This window comes from Erinaceus europaeus, chromosome 10 (genome assembly GCF_950295315.1).
Source record: "Erinaceus europaeus chromosome 10, mEriEur2.1, whole genome shotgun sequence".
Lineage (NCBI taxonomy): Eukaryota > Metazoa > Chordata > Mammalia > Eulipotyphla > Erinaceidae > Erinaceus > Erinaceus europaeus.
Window position 1 is genome coordinate 102788476 of NC_080171.1, and position 20830 is coordinate 102809305.

Here is a 20830-nt window from a genome sequence, read left to right on the forward strand (position 1 = left end):
CAACTTTTGAGAACTCTGGTGGATCTGGCTGAGAGGGTGGAGGCACAAAACTCTGATAGCAGTGTGGCATGGAACTATATACCTTTTCATCTTATGATCTTGTAAACCATTATTAACACACTGATAAAAATAATAAAAAAATAGACTAATAGTATAAAGTGGGCTAAGATATAGACAGTTTCTGAAATATTTTACTTTTCTTTTTTTTTTGTTGTTGGTCAGTTTGGTCTTTGACAGTTTTCTCAAACAGGCAATTTGTTCCTCAGTATCTTTGTCTTCCAGAATTGCCTCCTTGCTGTTGATGGGGATGGGTGAACTGATAGAGTGGTCATAGTCTCAAAACTTCAGAAACTGTGCCTCCAAAGAAGAACTAAACATTTGACCATTTCCCCATTTCTGCGTTCCTTGGTGGTTCTGGCTGCACTTTGGAGAGGCACAGGAGACCAAGTGGACTGCACTTGGCAGGACTGGGAGCTATTCCCTGACTGCTCCCCAGGTCTCACTCTTATCACTTCTGCTCACACTTGCTGGCCCAGTGCACGGAAGCCATGCCTCAAGTGGTCCCACTCACCGTGGCCCCCCTTCTCTCTTCCCTACAGATATTGGCCCAGTGACCCTTACAGCAGACCCTGAAGTGTTTCAGAGGGCGCTGAGAGAACTCTATGTGCAGGTGAGCTGCCCCAGGCTGAGCCCCTCTCTGAGCAGCACTCCCAGTCCATGCCAGAGGTCAAGGTCTTTAACTCTACCTAGGCAAAGATGGCAGTTCCCTCCAACTGTTGCTCATTCTCCAAGTTGGGGTCCTGAAAGACTGTACTTTCTGTAGGTCCTTGTTTTATTCAGTTTACCAAACACTTCCAGGAGCCTCTGTGCCCAGAGCACACAGCATGTGAAGGAGCTTAGTTCAGAGCCCCCAAGCCAGGCCCTCAACTGGCTCATATATCTCATTGCTCCCTGCATTTATTTGCTGTTCCCACTGTCCATTGGAGCTGCCAGCTTCCTGGCTACACTTGTTCCTCATACTGAAGTAGCTCATAATGGGACCCAACATCTGTAGGGACTGAATGAGCTTTGGGTAAAATGAATGAGCCAAGGAAACAAGTATTTAATGGGCAGTTTCCACTTGCCAGTCTCTGCTGATGCTGGGTATGCAAGCCCTTGAGGTGCTCTGTTTACCTCTTGGGAGATGCTGGGGAGCAGGGACGGGATATAACTGTTTTAATTTGGAGCCTCTCAAGGACAGGTTGAAAAGAGGACTGGAGGAGGGGAGAAAGTTTTGGATGCTTCTTTCCCTGCCTTATGCCCATCTCTCCTCCCAACCACAGCAACTACATGGCTTCTTGGTGGTGGGGGGGGGGAGGGGGTCTGTAAGCTGTCCTGGTGGCCCTTACTCCTTCCCTCCCATTTGTAGAGCTCATCACAGTGGTGATGTGACATCATCAGATATGATTTGCATATCAGAGCCCCTGGCATGGGTGGGTGAGTGAATAGTGATACGTTCTAATGTGGAAACTGGTTGGGTGTCCTCTGTATCTCAGGGAAGGGCATAGCTGGGCTCTGATCTCACCTCAAAATAGCCAGGACTGTCAGTTCCAAGAGACCCTCCCCATCTCTTATGGGTTTGGGTGGATCTTGCCTAGAGGAAGTGAGTAGCCACCACCCACACCTTCCCATCCCCTAGGGAGGTGGTGACTGCCCGGAAATGAGCGTGGGGGCCATCAAGGCTGCCGTGGAGGTTGCCAACCCTGGCTCCTTCATCTATGTCTTCTCGGACGCCCGCGCCAAGGACCACCACAAGAAGGAGGAGCTTCAGCGGCTCTTACAGCTTAAACAGTCCCAGGTGAGCCTACTGGTCTTGAAGGGCATGAGTGTGGAGGCCCTGCGGAGATCCAGCTCAGGCAGCTGTGCACCTCTACCTGGAAAACGAGGTCTGGGTGCATTTGGCCTCTCACTCCAGGGCCAGCCTCACGCCTGCGCCCCGCCAGCTCCCCCAACCCCACCTCCCCAAATTGATCAGAAGCAAACTGGGCTGACCAATTCCAAGTGTGTTCTCATGCTCTGGGCTCCCTGCCCACCAGAGCTCACGACTCTGTGATGAAGCTTGCTCTTGATAAAGACCATACCACCCCACTTCTTTCACACCCTGTCAAAGACAGTGCAATCTGTTTTCCTCCTGGTGTCCCTCTGCTCCTGTCTTTGTGTGTCTTGTCAGCTCCCCCCAGAAACTCTAGATCTGGAATGTTCTGGTCCTGGGACTTTTGCTTCTTGTTTTTACAGCCATGGGTGGAGGAGGGGTGTCTGAGGAAGGGAGAAGGGTCAACCCTTTTGACATCCATGGGGAAAAGAGCAAGGTCTAGACACTTCTCCATTTAAAACAAACCTGGTAGAGTACACACTTCACCCTGCACAAGGACCTGGGTTTGGACCCGCTCCTACCACATGGGAGCATGTGCAAGGAGGAAGCTTCATGAGTGGTAGAGCAGTGCTATGGTGTCTCTTCTTTTCTCTCCCTCCCCCACCTCTCTCCTTTCACTCTCTGTCTCTCACTTACTATCTGGGAAAAAAAGGGGGGTAGGGTTTGCAAGAAGTGATGGAATTATGCAACTGTGAAGTCCCAATGAAGACCTGGGTGATACAAAAGAAATCAAATAATCAGAAACCTCCAAGGTTCTCCTAACTCTGCAGCCTCCCACAGTTTCCTCCATAGATTTAATGGCCACTCCTCCATTTACTGAGCACCTATTATCTTTCCAGCCTGTGCACTCAGAGTCCTTGACCCTCATTAGCCCCATGAAGTAGTCACTCCACATTTCCTTTGTCTAGTCAAACTCATAGAGAGAGGAAAGAGCTGACTTTAACAGCCCTCTCTGGATCCAGCCCTGTGCCCATATGTAGAGAAGGTAGCCAGGGAAGCCGTGTGTTAGCATGCACATTCCTCTTCCAGGTGGTTTTTGTGCTGACCGGGGACTGTGGTGATCGCACGCATCCTGGCTACCTGGCTTATGAGGAAATTGCAGCCACCAGCTCCGGGCAGGTGTTCCACTTGGACAAGCAGGAGGTGACTGAGGTGAGTCTGTCCTGAACATCTTGCAGCTCTGGGCAGCCTGTGGGTGGCTGCTGGCCACTTGAGCCTAGCAATGCTGAGCACTTGCTAGAGGCAGGAGCAGGAAGCAAGCCCTCAGGGATATGGCTCCACCCACTGAAGAACCCTCCCGACCACTCCCAAGGCAAGTCCCTCGGAGCTACTGATTTTGCAAGTAAAAGACTTTGACCTTTGACCAGGATTCCAAAACTGGTTCAGGCTGGACAGTATGAACCTGAATAAGTTTAGCAGAAATGAGGGTGTGGAAGGATCTCCTTCCCAGAGTAGATATGAGGCCACCAGATTCAGACTGTGTTGTTAGGACAGAAAATCCTGCTTGGGGCCCTGGGAGGATGGAGCCTGAGGTGCAGGGCTGTCAATGGCACGGACTCGCCCATACCAGCCAGTCAGGTATTTGCACCAGCTCTCTGCCTCTCCTGTTCTACCTGGCTCCACTGGGGTTCATGCTTCTCCTCTGTCCCATCTCCCACCCCTCCCTGCAACCAGAGCAGGCATTCCTGTGGCATGCTGCTAAAGAAAGCAATGTGTAAATTCCCCCACCCTGACTCATTTCAAAATGGAGTCACTGAACAGAGTTGGGATCAAAGTGAGCTTTCTCGAACTCACTTGAGCCACTTCCAGGACCCCACTGGGTCATTCTAGAACCAATCTGGTCAATAGTTTCCTCTCATTATCCACTGGAGAGGAGACTCCAGACTCTCATTTGACCTTTATCTCTGAACTCAGCACTGATGTCTCTTTCCTTCCCCCTCTGCTACTACTACCCTTGTGGGCTCTGCTATGTCCTCAATGTTAGCGAGCAAAAATCAAACCACCATCCACTGTAAGGAAGCAAAAGATGTTTATTCACGAATTTGAATCTGGGCCGAGAGGTGACTGACAGCAGTCCATCAGCTTGACCCTGAACAAGGCTCAAACTGCACAATTTATAGCATTCTAGAGTACATTCTGGGTGGGAAATATGCAAAACTAGAATTTTATCACACACTCAATAACATTTTACAGAAAACGCAGGATCCAATCATTTCAGACATTGTCATACCCTAGGCAGCCTATAAAAATTGTCTAATTTCAAGCCTTTATGCAAAATAGGGTCACCACACTTTCTCGTTGTCAGCCAAGACCACTTGGCTATCAGCTCCCTCGACCTTGAACGAGTGGTTGGGTTTCAAGGACTTGGTTAGGCTAGCTATTCTCTTTCTTACATCTTGGTGTGTGGGTTTTGTTTTTCTAAAAAAAAAAGATAAAAAATTTTCCATCTCACACTATAAACAGAAAAACAACTATACTTAAAACTCATACTTAAAATTATACTTAAAACAATTCTAAAGCTACTGCTTCTAACACTCAACATGACCTAGTATACTCTCCTCCCCCAGGGCCTGTGTTCATGTGGCTTGCTCTCCCCCTTGCTCCTCTCTAGGCTTCTTATCTTTAAAGAGACCTCCCTTGATCCCTGTCCCATTTAAGGATGCTTTCACACCAACTCTCTACATTTAATAATGATAATTTTCACAGCTGAGTGGTCATTTAATGTCATTGGCTGTGAGCTCCTGAAACACAGGGCCACATGGTTTCCATTTGCTACTGTATCTGGGGCCACAAGCAGAAGCAGGTGCTCCTGAAATAGCTGGTGACTGTCTGGACATGGGGTCCCTTGTGCCCAAGGTCCTGGGGAGAAAGGCAAGAGAAACAGAGTCCCGCAGACTGATCCCGGCCTCGAGCCAGCCCTGTGGTTGCTTCTGGAAGAGGCTTCTTCATGTGTTGTATATTTATGAGAGAGAATAGTCTCCGGTGCCATGTTTAGATTAGCATGCCTTAACTCCCTGCTGACAGATGGCGTTTATGGTTCTCTGTGACACGTCAGACTTTCATTTTTGGTATTTAGCCTGCTCTGGCACCCAGCCCCCTAAAGAGCGGGTAGAAGAAATTTCAGAGTGGATGGGGACTTGGTCCTTACTTGGGGGGAGATCTGTGTGGGAATTGGGTTTCTGCTGGGGCCAAGTCAGATGTCTGGGCAGCCCTAGAGAAAGGCATAGCAGGTGTGGGGCTGAGCTCCCCTGACCCATTCCCTGAGCAAGGAAGCTGGAGCCTGTCCCCCAGGCTTCTAGCCATGGGGCCTTGTCTTTTTCCATGGGAGCTGGCTGGACAGTACATGTCTGACTTGGTGGGATCCTGGCTGCCAGTGTGTGCTGCCTCCAGGTAGGGGCCTGGACCCCTCTTCTTCCAGGATGTGGAGTTCTGCTTTCCAGTTGCTAAATACCTTGGACCTGGCCCCTTCCAGATGTTCCCCAGCATCCAGCAAGCCTGGGAAAGTGGCTGGGGTGGCCAGGACTGTGGTCATCCCCCAAGGATCTTCCAGCAGGGAGAGGGGCTCCTCTGATGTTGCACAAGTCCCCAGGGCACATATGTGTGGTAATTCATTTGCTTCTTTCAGGCACATCTGGTGGGGCGGGTGCAGCACTGACTTGTTGATGGAGCACCTGCTCCACGCCAGGGCAGCCTCAACCATTGGGCTCGGGAAATAACCGAACGTGACCTCCGAGGTATTGAGTATTTAGCTGTCTTGAATGGTGGGCTTGGCTTCATGGCATCAGGAACTTCTTGGGGCTCCAGAGGTAACTAGAGGAAGAAGATATACTTGCCTGGGCAGGAGAGTGAGGAGCCCTTCCTTCTTCTACTTTTTTTTTTTTTTTTTTTTTTGCCTACAGGGTGATCACTGGGGCTCAGTGCCTGAACTATGAATCCACTGCTCCTGGTAGTCATTTTTCATTTTTTTTAACTGGCTAGGACAGAGAGAAGTTGAGGTGTGGAGGGAATAAAGAGAGAGAGATAGAGATAGATAGATAGATAGATAGATAGATAGATAGATAGATAGATAGATACAACTGCAGACCTGCTTCACTGCTTGTGAAGGGACCCCTCTGTAGCTGGAGAGCCAGGGGCTTGAACTGGGATCCTTGTGTGGGTCCTTGTGCTTTGTAATATGGACACTTAATCAGGTACACACTGCCTGGCCCCTGCTCCTGTCATTCTTCAACAGATAAGAGAAGCAGTCTCGTTATATGCACTCAACCTGGTGAGCCACAACCCAGTGCCCTGAGGCCTGTCTCAAAGCTGCGCTACTGATCAAGACTGAACTCAGTCAGAGGCTGGGGAGACAGCATAATGGTTATGCAAAAATAACTTTCATGCCTGAGGCACTGAGGTCCTAGATTCAGTCCCCAGCACCACCATAAGCCAGAGCTAGCAGTGCTCTGGTCACTCTCACGATATCTTTCCCTCAGTGTCTCATTAAAATAAACATTTTTTCTAAAAGACTGAACTCAATCTAAGAACCCCTTTTGTCCAGTATGGCTTTCCAAAGGCTATCCCCAAGTTTAGACCCAGCCTAGTGGACTGCAATCAGGACTAAATACACAGGTCAGAATCACTGGGCAAACAAACCCAGCATCCCTCAGCCTTCCTGCTGCTGGGAAGAGCTATTCAGGGGCTCCTATCCATTCCCTGTCTAGTATTGTCAGGCACACAGAAAGAGTAGGGCCTAGATTCTGTGCATCAACCAGGCGAGGGAGAAGTCACCTGCCAGCTCAGACAGTAGCGGGGGAGGGCAGGCCTGGCCAGGTGGTTTTGATTAGAACAGGAGGCTCAGTCCAGAGATGACTTCAGCTTGGGCCCTTTCCAAAGTAAGGCAGGGTGGAGGAAGGGGGTGTTAAGCCACATAGTGGCCTCAGACCTCAGGTCTGCTACCTCTGGGCTTCCTTCTGTTGTGTTGGGGCAATGAAAGCCCTTCCCTGATGAGATGGCAGTGAAGGACAGTGAAAGGGACCAGAACATGGTGAAGACTTGGCATGAGGCCAGGCACTGGGATGTTCCTGGTAAGGCCAGCATGACTGTGACCCCAACCATTCTGCCATATGGAACCCCAAACACATCCATGGCTCTAGCAAAACTCCCAGAAGACTGAGCACTCTCTTTGGGATAGAGCTCTTAGGAAGGTAGTGCTGGCAACAGGTACCCAGAGGTGTGGAGCTGGCAGAGGTTGGTGCTCTCATGCTATAACTGCCTGATGGGCTTCCTGACACAGGACCCCAGAATTTAGCTCTCAGTTTCCTGATCTCTGGGCCTGAGGACCAGTGGTCCTGGGGCTTCCGCTCTCTGCCTCCTCACAGCCCTGGCTGTCAGGAGTCTGGGTAGGAGCTCCAGGGGGTGATTTATCTGAGCAGCAGCCATCTGGTGGGGTGGGAGGACAGTGCCAGATTCGTTCATTTCTTCCCCATCAGCCGTGGAGAGCTGAACCTCAACACATGGCCAACTCCCAATCACCCCCTAGGTTCTGGGCCTTGTCCCGTGGACATCTGTAAGCCATTGCCTCTGCCAAATAAACAACAAACCGGCTTGATGAAGGCTTTCTGGACACAAGGCTCCCAGATTCCGCTCTGGGCCTCCCGGGGCATCGCGGGGTCCAGAGGCTTCCACCAGGCCTGGTCCAGAAAGTCTGGCTCTGCAGGGGTGTGGCCTTGCTCTGGGAAAGAAGGTCAGCATCTCTCAGCTTCCGAGGAATAATGGGCTCACTGGGCAGACACCTTGCGTACCCCACTTCCTTGTGGGGTCACTGGTTTTCTCTCCCGCCCCAGCTCTTTCTGCAGCTCAGTAGCCTGAGCTCCTGGCTATTATCTCTCCACCGGAACATCCTAGAACAAGCTTGTAATGACAGTTGCAACACAGTAGTGGATGTGACTTGTCTGGGTAATTGTCATCAGATGCTGCCACCACCTCTTGGCAGCTTGGCTTCATTATGATTTCCTCCTGACTCTGGACAAGGTTTAGACCTGGGAGGTGGGGGGCTGGGATAGGGGAGACACAGAGAAAGTTCCCTCTGCTTTGGGGAGTGGAGAAGTCTGTCTCACTTCCTCCTTTAGCTTCTGTCAGTGGCCTTCTTCTAGTCTACCCCAGTGTGGACCAAGCACCATAACCATAGTTCCTTGGTACTGATAACTAGGACTTCTTCATAAGAAACTACTTAGAAAGCAAAGCAACGGAGCTGGAGGATAGCACAAACATCACTATACTCAAGGATCTGGGTTCAAGATCCCAGTCCCCATCTGCAGGAGGAAAGCTTCACAAGTGGTGAAGCAGTGCTGCAGGTGCAGGTGTCTCTCTCTCTTTCTCTCTTTCATTCTCTATCTCTCCCTCCCCTTTCAATTTCTCTCTGTCCCATCAAGTAAAGAAAAAAAAAGACTTAAAAAAAAAGAAAGTAAAACAAAAGATAAAAATGAAGCAACTCCAAGTGTAGAAATGGATGGCTTTCCAGAGCAGAGAATTCTTATCTTGTGCTAAATGAGATTTCACTCAGTTGGAGGAAACATACTCATTTTCTAAATCTTTCTTTCTTTTTTAATTTAATATTTTATTTATAAAAAGGAAACATTAGGGAGTCAGGCGGTGGCGCAGTGGGTTAAGCGCATGTGGTGCAAAGCGCAGGGACCGGCATAAGGATCCCAGTTCGAGCCCCCGGCTCCCCACCTGCAGGGGAGTCGCTTCACGGGCGGTGAAGCAGGTCTGCAGGTGTCTGTCTTTCTCTCCCCCTCTCTCTCTGTCTTCCCCTCCTCTCTCCATTTCTCTCTGTCCTATCCAACAACAAAGCAACGTCAACAATGGCAATAATAGCCACAACGACTGCAACAACTAGGGCAACAAAAAGGGGGAGAAAAGGCCTCCAGGAGCGGTGGATTCATGGTGCAGGCACCGAGCCCAGCAATAACCCTGGAGGGAAAAAAAAAAAAAAGAAACATTGAAAAGCCATAGGATAAGAGGGGTACAACTCCACACAATTCCCGCCACCAGTTCTCCATATCCCATCCTCTCCCCTGATAGCTTTCCTATTCTTTATCCCTCTGGGAGTATGGACTCAAGGTCATTGTGGGATGCAGAAGGTGGAAGGTCTGGCTTCTGTAACAGCTTCCCTGCTGAACATGGGCATTGACTGGTTGATCCATACTCCCAGACTGTCTCTCTCTTTCCCTAGTAGGGTGGGGCTCTGGGGAAGGCGGAGTTTCAGTACGTATTGGTGGGGTCGTCTGTCCAGGGAAGTCTGGTCAGCATCATGCTAGCATCTGGAACCTGGTGGCTGAAAAGAGAGTTAACATACAAAGCCAAACAAATTGTTGAACAATCATGGACCTAAGGGCTGGAATAGAGCAGACGAAGAGTTGGGGAGTCCTCCATTTTGTAGATAGCTAGTAGGCATATTTTAATTATATTCCAAAGGGTCTGTGGCTATACTAGGTTTTTGTTTTTTGTTTTTTACCCTGAGTCTGAAATCTGATATGCAGGTGGATCCAAGTTATTGTCTGGGGAGATGATGTCATGGCTGGAAAAGGAACAGAAAGCTGGATCAGGAAAGAGAGTAGCACCCTAATATGGGAAAGGGGTATAAATAATGTTGACTGTAACCCCATCAATTTGATGTGATCTGGGGCCCATATTCAGTTTAGGAGCCTATGTGACCTCTGCATCCCTGTAGATCTGAGCTCACATTCTGTGGTCATGAGTAGGAACATTCCATGCTGCCCCAGTATCAGGACCCATCTTCCTCAGATGCAGCATAAGAGTATGTTGTCCATCCTCCCTTCGGAGGATGGAACATTTTCTACCATTGTTGATCCAAGTTGAGGGCTAGGTCCTATGGGGGCCCACAAAGGGGTCTATTTTGTTGTTCCTGATAGAGATGACTGGTAGCAATGGAGAGAGGGATTTATTTGAGGTCTAGGCCCATCATGTCTGTTTGGGAATCTCAGGACTCCCCCCCCCCCCCCAATTTCTTTCTTCCCCTTCTCTTTTCCGGGAAGATCAGCCAAAGCTGAAGGGCTCTGAACTAGAACAAGGACAGCTAGTGTACAAAACACTGTTTTTTTTAAACATCATATCCATGGCAGCCACTACTGGTCATTCCCGAAACTTTTTCTTAAAAAAAAAAATTATTTATTTTTGCTATTATTATTTTAGTGAAAAAATTATTTATAACAGCAAAGAGAAAGATATACACAGAGTGTTATCACAAAAACTGCTCAGTCCTGGCTCATGATAGTGCTGAGGATTGAACTTGGGGCTTTGGAACTTCAGGCATAAAAACCTTTTGCAGAACCATTTTGCTATCTCCCAAGCCCTGGGCTTTCTGTCACTGAAACTGAACATGGCTTTGCATTTCTTCAGAGTTTCAGGAAGCTCCTCCTAGCTGGTTAGCAAAAGCAGCAGGGTGCCATTCTCCCTGCTCAGACATATTAAAGCCTTGTCACACTTGTTCTTTTAAAATGACTTTCACTTAAAAAAATGCTATGAAAAGTTTCAAAGATACAGGAAAGTTAAAAGAACATATGCACCCACTAAATTTAGCTAGTAACATTTTATCTCCACCTGCTTCATTTCCCTTTTTATACTATTTTGCTGAATCATGACACCTTATCTGTAAATAATTTTTCCTGGATTAAAAAAAAAGTCTCCAGCATAACCTACAATATCATCTAATGAAGTGGGTAGTAATTTGCTGGTATCTTCTAATGCCCACTCTATGTTCAGGCTTCTCTAATTGTCCTCAGAGTGCTTTTAAAAAAATATTTATTTATTTATTTATTTCCTTTTGTTGCCTTATTGTTGTAGTTATTATTGTTGTTGTTACTGATGTCATCATTGTTGGATAGGACAGAGAGCATTGGAGAGAGGAGGGGAAGACAGAGAGGGGGAGAGAAAGATAGACACCTACAGACTTGCTTCACCACCTGTGAAGTGACTCCCCTGCAGGTGGGAAGCCAGGGGCTCACACCGGGATCCTTACGCTGGTTCTTGTGCTTTGAGCCATGTGCGCTTATGGAGTGCTTTTTTATGGCAGTTTTTCTCAAGTCAGGATTGAATCAAGGACTGTGCCTTTCTTTTGGTGATATGCCTTCGAGTCCCCTTCCATCATCTACCTTTGTTTTCATGCTCCCAACTTGCTGAAGAGGCCCTGATTATACAGTGTCCTGTGTTCCAGATGGACCTGATTGCTTCCTTTTGGTGTCATGAGCTCGTGCCTTTATCATTCCTATGTCCCTAAAACTGGGAGTGAGTTCTAAAGAACTGATTAGATGGTGGCTGACATTTTTGGCAAGACATTTTCCTAGCTGGTGCTGCATGTATTTTCTGTTGCATCATTTCAGGAGGCCAACAATAATATCTTGTTGTCCTACTGTTGCTGATGTTCGATTACTGGGTTAAGGTGGTGACAGCTAGTTCTTCATGCTATAAGCCATGTTTCTCTCCCTCTTTGATTCACGTGGCCCGTGGGGGTAACACAGGGACTCCATGTGCTCATCTACTTCCCCGTCAGCCTTTTAGCTAATGGTCTTAACATCCACCAAGAATCCTTTCGTGACACAATTACTTCATTAGAGGTTGCAAAAGGATGATCATTGGATCATTCCTTCCCCATTTATCCATAGGCAATCTTCCATGAAGAAGAGCATTTGCCCTTATCAAGAGAGATACATTGGTACCCTAGAGCATGATTCCTATGGAAGAGACAGATCTCAGGGGCTGGGGACACAACATGTTCATGCAAAATACTTTCATGACTAAGGCTCCAAAAGCCCAAGTTCAGTTTCCAGCACCCTCATAAGCTAAAGCTGAGCACACCATACGTCAGAGCTAACAACTTCTTTGGTTAAAAGTAACAAAAATAATAAAAAATAATTAAAAAGTAATAATAAAAAGTAACAGCAATAATAAAATAAAATAAATAAAATATTTAAAAAAGATAACAGAGAAAAGTCAGATCTCACTCTTCCTTTAATGAAGACATCACCTTCAGATAGTGGCAAGTAAGGCTTCATTGTTTTGGGTTTTGCTCCCTTTTTTTTTTCTTTGAGTATCATTATGGGCTCAAGAATTGTTATATTTGAGGAGCAGGTGGTATACCAGTTGAACACACACACATTGCCATATTCAAGGACCTGGGTTTAAGTCCCTGCCCCACACCAGCAGGTGAGGATCGTGGTGAAGCAGGTCTTCAGGTGTCTGTCTTTCTCTTTCCCTCTCCATCTCTCCCTCCCCTCTCATTTTCTTTCTGTCATAAACAATAAATGGACAGAAGAAGTATAAAAGGGGCATATGGCAACTGAAAGTGGTGGATTTGTAGTGCCAGCACTTAGCCCCAGTGATAACCCTGGTGGAAAAAAAAAAAAAAAACATGCTCTCTAAATGGCACCAAGGTGTTAAAAAGTTTTGGAGACTTTACCTTTTGCTCAGTTTTCATGGGGACCTGTTTATAACACTTGAGATTTTAGAATTAATAAGCAACTGTAGAAACTGTAGAAAAAGATTTTCCATCACTGTGGAAAGGATCAGAGAGAGGCTTTCTTTACAACACCTTGTTTTAGGTCCCTTGTGGGGCAGGGGTTGACGGTAAACTCAGTCTTGGAGAGAGTCCAGGCCCTCAGGGTTCACTGTGTGTGAGATACATCGGGAGGTCTTCCTGGAGGAAGTGATGGAGGCCAGAAGGAAGGAAGAGATTTCTTAGCAAGGGCATACACTGGTGACCTCCCTCTAAAGAAAGTCCTCTGGAGGCTTCAGTTCAAGTGCTATAGTTGGATGCCATAGAGCAAGGGAGTAAAGATGTGACAACCAGGCTTGGTAGGCCTGACATAGGGCCATGAAGTTTGGGGGTGCCCTTGGGTCCCCCCTCCCCCATAAAGCCAGTGTGCTGCCAAGACCATGGGATGGAGTTGGATTCTGCACACAGTTGGAGCCTGTTAGGGACCTGTCTTGGGTGGGCCAGACATAAGCCATCAGGGCACGTGCTGGCATCAGTGTCTCTCACACCTGCCTCCCAGGTACTCAGGTGGGTAGAGTCGGCCATCCAGGCCTCCAAGGTGCACCTGCTGTCCACGGACCATGAGGAGGAGGGTGAGCACCAGTGGAAGATCCCCTTTGACCGCAGCCTCCAGGAAGTCACCATCTCTTTGAGTGGGCCAGGACCTGAGATTGAAGTGAGGGACCCACTAGGTATGTATACCACTGGGCTGGGCTCCTCACTGGCCCAGGGTCAAGTTGGGAGTCCAAGACCTTTTACTATCCTTCTGGGTGTCTTCCCTTCTGCCAGTCCTGGGGAGTGTGGGTGGTGGTGTGGGCATATCACTAGTAGAAGCCAAGGCTCAAGAACAGAGGAGGTGTATTCTGCTTTGCACCAAAGGGAGAAAATAGAGTGATTTGGGGTTCTTTGGAGGAATAATTAGGAAAGATGAAGGAGAAACAGAGAGCCAGGATGGCAGAGGCTTAGTTACAAGGCTTTGGGAGTGAGGGGTTGGAATGTGAAGGGGACCAGGGTATATGAGGATGTGGAGTAGCTCCTAGCAACCAAGCAGGAGGAATTAAAATAATGGTGGTCCTCTGGATGTGAGGTTTCCAGGGAGTTTCTCAGGTTCTAGATGGATCCCTACAAGGGCTCAGTGGCTTGGTCAGAGCAAGGCTAGTGGCACACAGTCCAGATGGGAATTGGGGGCTCTGAGAGATGGAGTGACTTGTCAGAGTCCCCCTAGGGTCAGTGTGATTTGGACCTGGGCACCTGGCCCCATGATGCTCTGGGGACAGCATGAGTGGCCAGGCCTCAATGCTAAGGGTCCAGCCTACACAGGGACCTGGAGATAGAGGCATCACCGAAGCCCTCTTGTCACTTCTGCTGGGAAGCCCCAGGATGGTGCTAGAAGGGCCAAAGGCTCTTGGGGACAGTTGGGGGGCTGTTGTCAAACCCCCCAACCTGGAGAGGCCCAGGGATGCAGCAAGTCTTGTGGTTTCCATAGGGAGGATCCTGAAGAAAGACGAGGGCCTCAACGTGCTTCTCAACATCCCTGACTCGGCCAAGGTTGTGGCCTTTAAGCCTGAGCATCCTGGACTATGGTCCATCAAGGTAGGGGGAATGGGCTTGTATGGGGGCTGTGCCAGTGAACAGGCATCACTACCCTCACCTGCCCAGGGGGACCTGGGGGCCCTGAAAGGCTGAGAATTGGGGTGTGGGCGGCGAGGTGGATGTATATAGGACACCAACAAGAGTAAGGACAGAAGGAGGTACTCTGTGCTGTTGGAAGGTGATCAAGTGTCTTGGGGTTCACTAGGAGACATTTGGGAAGGGCTTGGGGAAAGGAAGGATTTGTGTGTCTGGAGGTGCTATGAATGGCTGAGCAGGCTTGAGGTTCTGAACCCTCTCTTGTGACAAGTATACGGAAGAAACAAAGGTGACTTATTGTGTGTATGTGTGTGTTGGTTTAGTTTTGGAGAATGGGACTGCTCTAATCTGCAAGGCACAGGACCCCAGGGATAGGGGCAGGCTAGGCTCCTCACTGAGCTTCTGAGTTGGGACAGGCTGATGCTTTGGAAGGAAGGAGACTCCCAAGGGCTGGGAGGGAAGATGTTTACTGAGTCTTTGATGTGTGTCTGACCTTGAATGAAACTGGGAAAACTGAGTGTCTTTGAGCCAAGAGTTCTTATGCCAGGGGAGAGGGCAGGGCAGGGGTGAGGCATCAGGGGGCACAGACAGACCTGTGGGTGTTGAGGGTGGGAAATTCAGAAAGCCAGGAGCATGGAGGCCAGTCCAGTTAAAGGACTTTATCAGGGCTTCTACCCCATTGCACAGGGAGTGTGGTGCTAGGGCCCTGGAAACAGCTAAGATGTGCATGTCTCCAAAGACAGGCCATTCCAGCTGTTGAGTCGGCCAGGTCAGGTCTTGAGTCAGGTTGGCTGCCTCATGCCCTGGGGCAGGGGGTATGGAGACTGACACCCCGGTGATGTGGGCCATGGTCTGTGCTAGGTCTACAGTAGTGGCCGCCACTCAGTGAGGATCACGGGCATCAGCAACATCAACTTCCGTGCAGGATTCTCCACACAGCCCTCCTTGGATCTCAATCACACCATCGAATGGCCTCTGGAAGGTATGATGCTCTGGTCCTGGGGGTGGTGTGGTGCTACCTTCTGGAGAGATAGGGCTCCCCTTGGGGATGTGGATGAGTGTGGAGTGAGTCCAGCACCCTCAACCCCCAAAACATTAACATGTTGACAGTTTGCCAGTAGAACATCCTCCCTGTCCCCAGAGGCCTCCAGGGCCTCATGCCACCCTCCCTTCTGCCAAGTGTGTACCTTCCCCTTCCTTTTATTTTTGTTTCTTTTCTGTTTCTTTTAATATTTATTTATTTATTTTGCATAGAGACAGAGAGAAATTGGGAGGGAAGGAGAGGGGGAGATAGAGAGAGAAAAAGAGAGAACTGAAGCACTGCTTTACCACTTATGAAGTTTCCCCCCTGCAGGTGGGGGCTGGGGACTTGAACTAGGGACCTTGTGCACAGAAATGTGTGTTCAACCAGGTGCACCACTATCCCTTCTTCTCTATTTAGACTTTTCTGACTATGTAACAAGTGGCTAGTGCAATCAACTAGCAGGTGCCTGTGAATCTTCTATCAGAGGAATGTTTGTTAACATGTACATTTAGATGCCCTTGGGACATGATAGGTTTTGGTATCTGCGGGGGCTGTTAAAGTTGGAGGTACAGGTTCATTTCCTGGTTGGAAGCTGCCTACTGGGGCCCAGTTTGCCTCTGTGTCCCATCACGGCCCCATCTGGAGAGGGCTGGGCCCTGGGCAGGCAGGGGCTTCTGGCTGTGAATGCCTAATTTCCATGTCAGAAAATGCCATCTGGTGACCAGATCAGGGTCCCAGTATGTAAGTTAGGACACTATGGTCCCTCATCATGGAGTGGGAGATGATTTTGCTGGGACCAGAGAGGGGGAGGGAACTAGGCCAGGTCAAGCTAACTGGACCACTGGATAATGAGCAAGGTGGGTTTGTGTCAGGCCCTTTGAGTTTTCTTATGAGCCTGTATGTCTTCTTTTCTTTGTCACTATTGTCAGTCTTTATGGGTTTTCCTGCCAGGACCAGCAGTGGCATATTCCAAGTGAAAAGGGTTGCTTGTTTGACTTGTGTCTGTTTTTGCCAATAGCAGCAAGGGCAGGGAAATTTAGGTCCAATTCTAAAGCTAAGAAAGAAGGAGATTCTAGAAGGAGTGGGGATTGAAATCAAAGTATTCTCAGGGCCAGTTCTAGTGGGGGGAATAAAGGGGACTACAAGGGACCCTCTTGGGTTTTTGCTTTTAATTATAATGTGGATTCCAGACATTGAAATAGAGAACAACAACAGGCCAGATGCAAATGACACTGGCTGGCACTTGGGCTCAGTGCCAGGAGCATCAGGGGCAGGACAGACTGTGACTAACTAGGCAGTGGCTGCCACAGGGGATAGACACCACACCTGCCATTGGCTGATTGTTGCAGTGTTGGAGTAGGACCAACCCTAATACACTTGACCTTTCAAAGAAATCTGTACTTCCAGATTTTTTTTTCATGTGCCCATTCCAGATTGTTTGATACTCCTCCAAAAATTGTATGGCATTTTGTGGGCTGTGCCAACCACACCCTCTGGTCCCTGGATTATGGTTGCTGAGAGAAAAAGAAAAAAAGAAAATTAACAGCTGTCTCAAAAAGAGATCTGTCAGAAGTTCCTAAATCATCTTAGCAAATCATGAAGCTCAACTTCAGTTCCTTTTTTTCTGGGCTGGTGTGAAAAGCACATTTCCAACAAGATGGAGAAGGAAGCCAAAGGGAGTCTGAGCACAGGGACGGGCAGGAGTCAGAATGTGCCATCCAGGGTGTGTTTGTCATGCAGGCTGTCATCAGAGCCTGCTTGTCCTTTCCAGCCCTACTGTGTACACCCAGTCTGGGGGCATGGAGGTGAGGCAGCCTTGGGAAGCCATGGGCAGATGGAAGGTGTCTTTCAGCACCATGGACAGTAGCAGGACACCACCTCTCTTTATGCCATTAGTTAGGCAGAGAAGGTGAGGAGGTAGGTACACACAGGAAGACCAAGTAGCTGTTGTGCTATAGCCCCTGTATGCCAGGTCAGCTCATCCTTCTGTGCCCTCTCCTCTGCAGGGGTGCCCATTTCCCTGGTGATCAACTCTACGGGTCTGCAGGCGCCGGGTCACCTGGATTCAGTGGAGTTATCCCGTAGTACGGGGCAGCACCTCCTGACTCTGCCCATACAGCCCCTCTCCAATGGATCCACCCACCGGTTGTGGGGCGGGACGCCCTTCCACGCCCCCAAGGAGCGCTTCTACCTCAAGGTGAAGGGTCAGGACCATGAAGGAAACCCTCTCCTCCGTGTCTCTGGTGTTTCCTACAGTGGGGTGGCCCCAGGTGAGTGACCAGCTAATATTACCCGTAGCTTTCTGTGTTATTAGGAGTCCGTGGAAGTCTTTGAGTAGGAGATGTTTGCTTATTGAACTTCATAGGCAGCAAGCTAGGCAAGGCATCATGCTGAAAACTAGCATGCTCCCAGGGTAGCCCCTAGCCTAAAGATTTGGGGCAAAGCCATCCATCCACCCAGCCACCTACCCACCCTCCCACTCATTCATCCACCTACCCCCGATGCATCTGGTTTTCATTTTGTGTCAGTCACCATGCTGCGCACTGCAGAGGCAACAGTGGGCAGAGCAATGGGTAGCGTAGACTTTTTTTGTAGTCATAATCACATCATAGTCATGGCAGTGTGAATCTAGCTTCACTCTGGGACAATTCTGGATCAAGCACTTGCCGTGCATTCTCTCACTGAATGTTTACACCACCTCTAATTTGTGTCCCTACTTTCTAGGCGAAGAGACTGAGGTCACCCACCCTGCAGGGTGCCTCTGAGGGCTCCATAAGCTAACATTCACAGTGAGAGAGCTCTCAGTGCTCAGAGGTTGCAAGTAGGACATGGGGAGATGGAGCCCAGTTCCCTCCATGGGTAGCAGCTGCTATTATACAACATTCTTGCAGACACACCAGCCAGGGGCCCATCCTATGGTGCCATTTTTGGTCACGTTATGTGGGTTCCTGTGTGTGACTTTACTAGTTAGAGGTTCTGACCTCCCGGATCTCCCTCTGGTTCCAGCAGGAGAATTCTGACTGGCCATCTAACCTCCTTACTGGGCTTCCTTCCTTCTTCTTTACCTCTCACTTCTCTCAGGTGGGGTCCTGGGGGGACCTCGTAGAGGCTGATGTCACTGACATTCCAACATTCTCTTATCTGGAAATCTTTGTGTAAACTCCTCTGTGTGTTTCAAATAGGGGTGCAAGGGGCAAGGTATTGTAATTTGGGGGTGGGGGGCTTTGAGGACCTAACAGGAAAGGGCAGGGAAGGGGAGCTGGGAACCCTCTTTTTCCCCCAAGCTTCAAACCTCTACCCCCTGGCTGTGATTCCTGAGCCCTTCCTCACTTGGCCTCTGCAGAGCTGACGCAGAATTTTCAGGAAGGAATTCCAGTAAGGGGATTAACAGCCTCTGGTTCTCTCTTCCCTGTTCTTTCTGCCAGAGCCAAGAGAGTTTGGAGTTTGGCACTGGCCTTTGGTCTCCATCTCAGCTCTAGACTGTGCTGGGATGGGGTGTGTGGGAGGGGGCAGAGGGGCTGAGGATTCATTTCCTTTTCTACCTGCTGGGCCCTGGAGGCTGGGAGCTGGGCTCAGAGCAAGAGGCACCAGGCTTAGAGACCTGGGGGTGGCAGGTTCTTTTGGTTCATAACAGGGAGCTAGAATTGACCTGGCAGAGGCATTCCGTGTGTGGGTGAGTGGTGCAGCAGTGTACACAGCTGATGCGGCTGGATGGCCCACAGTTCCTCTCCCCTGGGACAAGGCAGGGAGCCTGAACATGAGGTCACCACCCCACACCCCCCAGCTCTGTGCTCAGAGGAGGTCTGGCACATTGTCTCACCCTAGGAGTAGCTTAGCCTGGCCACACTCTCCCCAGGCGGGGGCGGAGGACAGGGCAAAGGCTGAGCCCGTGGAGCCCTCAGACTTTCCCACTGAAGTTATTCCAGTGGCCAGGAAAGAGACTGTGTCATCCCCAAACCAGGGTCAGGGGAGCAGTTTGTGGTGTCTGATGGATGCCCCAAGGGGCTCATCACAAGCTGTGAGATTTCACTGAAGTCTCTTATTTTTATCTCAAAAATGTGTGTGAATTCTGCATCTATAGCCATGCTCCAAGGAGACTTTTTTTTTTCTTTTTTCTTCTTTTCAATAAAAGGAAGGTTGCTGTTCAGCAATTTGGGTAAAACTGACCTCCCAGGCAGATAAGTAGCACATCCTCCCACAACCCCTAGGAGAGCCATTCTGGGTCGCATGTCATCAGATTTAGGATTGGCTCCCTTCTCTGCCTCCATACAATCAAGCTGATGGCACAGACAGGTCCTTGATGGCCTGCTTTCCCACAGCCATAACTGTCTGAGCTTCACCGAGGAACTGACTATGTCTCTGGCATCTGCCAAGTTTTGTTTTCACAGTTCCAGTTCTTCACAACCACCACGATCACCCCCGTTTTACAGAGGTGGAAACTGAGGCTAACTGTCAGTCATCATCAATGGTGGAGTCAAGGACCAGGGCCTGACCCCTGCCTTTTACCTGCGAGTCCCTGCTGCTAGGCATAGTGAGGGCACACCTTGGTGGGAAGCAGGAGGATCCTGAGTGCTGGTTCTTTTCTCTAGGTGCTCCCCTGGTCAGCATGCCCCCCCAGATCCATGGCTACCTGCACCAGCCCCTGCTGGTCTCCTGCTCTGTACACAGCACCCTTCCCTTCCGGCTTCAGCTGCGATGGAACGGAAGTCGACTGGGCGAGGAGAGGCACCTTCAGTGAGTGGTTGGTGGCCAGCCTGTTGTCCCAGACTCTGGAATCTGGATGTTGGGGAGGGATCTGAGGGGACTGGGTGGCACTGTATCTCCAGGGATGAAGAGTTCCCAGGGTACCACAGTTGCCAGGCTATCACCCCCTGAAGGAACTGTGAACCTCCTCCAACTTCTAGAAGATTCAACCCAAGGCTCAGCTCTGTGGGGCAGTCTGGGGCTCAGAGAGGGGAAGGGATTTTCTCAGAGCCACATAGCAAGTAGCGACTTTGCATGTCCTTGGCTACTATCTTCTTCTTAAGTCTTCAAGAGGGCTTGGGACCTACCCTCTGGGCAGGATTCTAGAAGCTAAGTCCCCCTGTGCTGGGTGAGACACTGACTCTGTCTAGGGTCACTGTGACTGTGACTTCAGCTGTTCTGTGTTGGCAGGGAGTCGGGAAACAGCAGCTGGGAGATCCCCCGAGCCTCGAAGGCGGAGGAAGGCGCATATGAGTGCCTAGCAGTCAGTCAGGCTGGCGTCGGAAGAGCCAGGACCCAGGTTGTCATCACAGGTCTGTCCTTCCTACCCACCCCAGTGCCTCCCCTCCCACCCTACTCTTGATTCCTCCTGCTACAATGCACAACTTGGGGAGAGGTGTGTCTCTGTCTGTGGGTGTGTGCCCCAGCCACGCATCAGCTGGCTTCCACCCATGATCTGGAGTCTAGCCCCTTTTTGGGCTGTCTCCCTCAGGATGGTTCCCCAGCCAGTTTCCCTTGCCCTGGTCTTAACTCCACCTCTGGCTTTTTGGTCTGGTCTGCAGTGTTTAGCTGCATGCCTCTTTCCCTTCCCCTTCCTCTGATCCTTTTAATAAGTCCCAACCTACTCCTCTCTCTCTCTCTCTCTCTTTTTTTTGTTTTCTGCCACCAGAATTATTGCTAGGACTCAGTGCCTGCATGACTCCACTGTTCTAAGTGGTCTTTTTTTTTCCTTTCCTCTAGATAGGAAGACACACACAGAGAGAGAGAG

At 49.6% G+C, this 20830-nt stretch overlaps 1 protein-coding gene across 5 annotated transcripts in view; it reads left to right on the forward strand.

Annotated features, from left to right (window-relative positions):
- HMCN2 (hemicentin 2) overlaps window positions 1-20830 on the forward strand; it is a 167707-nt gene that overhangs the window by 28788 nt on the left and 118089 nt on the right. For 4 of the 5 annotated variants that reach the window (XM_060200391.1, XM_060200392.1, XM_060200389.1 and 1 more), the window contains exons 2-10: window positions 600-670; window positions 1679-1837; window positions 2942-3064; window positions 12967-13138; window positions 13933-14039; window positions 14937-15057; window positions 17106-17369; window positions 19689-19833; window positions 20254-20375. In XM_060200391.1, the coding sequence (XP_060056374.1) occupies window positions 600-670; window positions 1679-1837; window positions 2942-3064; window positions 12967-13138; window positions 13933-14039; window positions 14937-15057; window positions 17106-17369; window positions 19689-19833; window positions 20254-20375 (1284 nt within the window). Of the gene's footprint in view, window positions 1-599; window positions 671-1678; window positions 1838-2941; window positions 3065-3402; window positions 3491-12966; window positions 13139-13932; window positions 14040-14936; window positions 15058-17105; window positions 17370-19688; window positions 19834-20253; window positions 20376-20830 lie in introns of those variants that run through there. The other variant, XM_060200393.1, reaches the window with a different exon arrangement.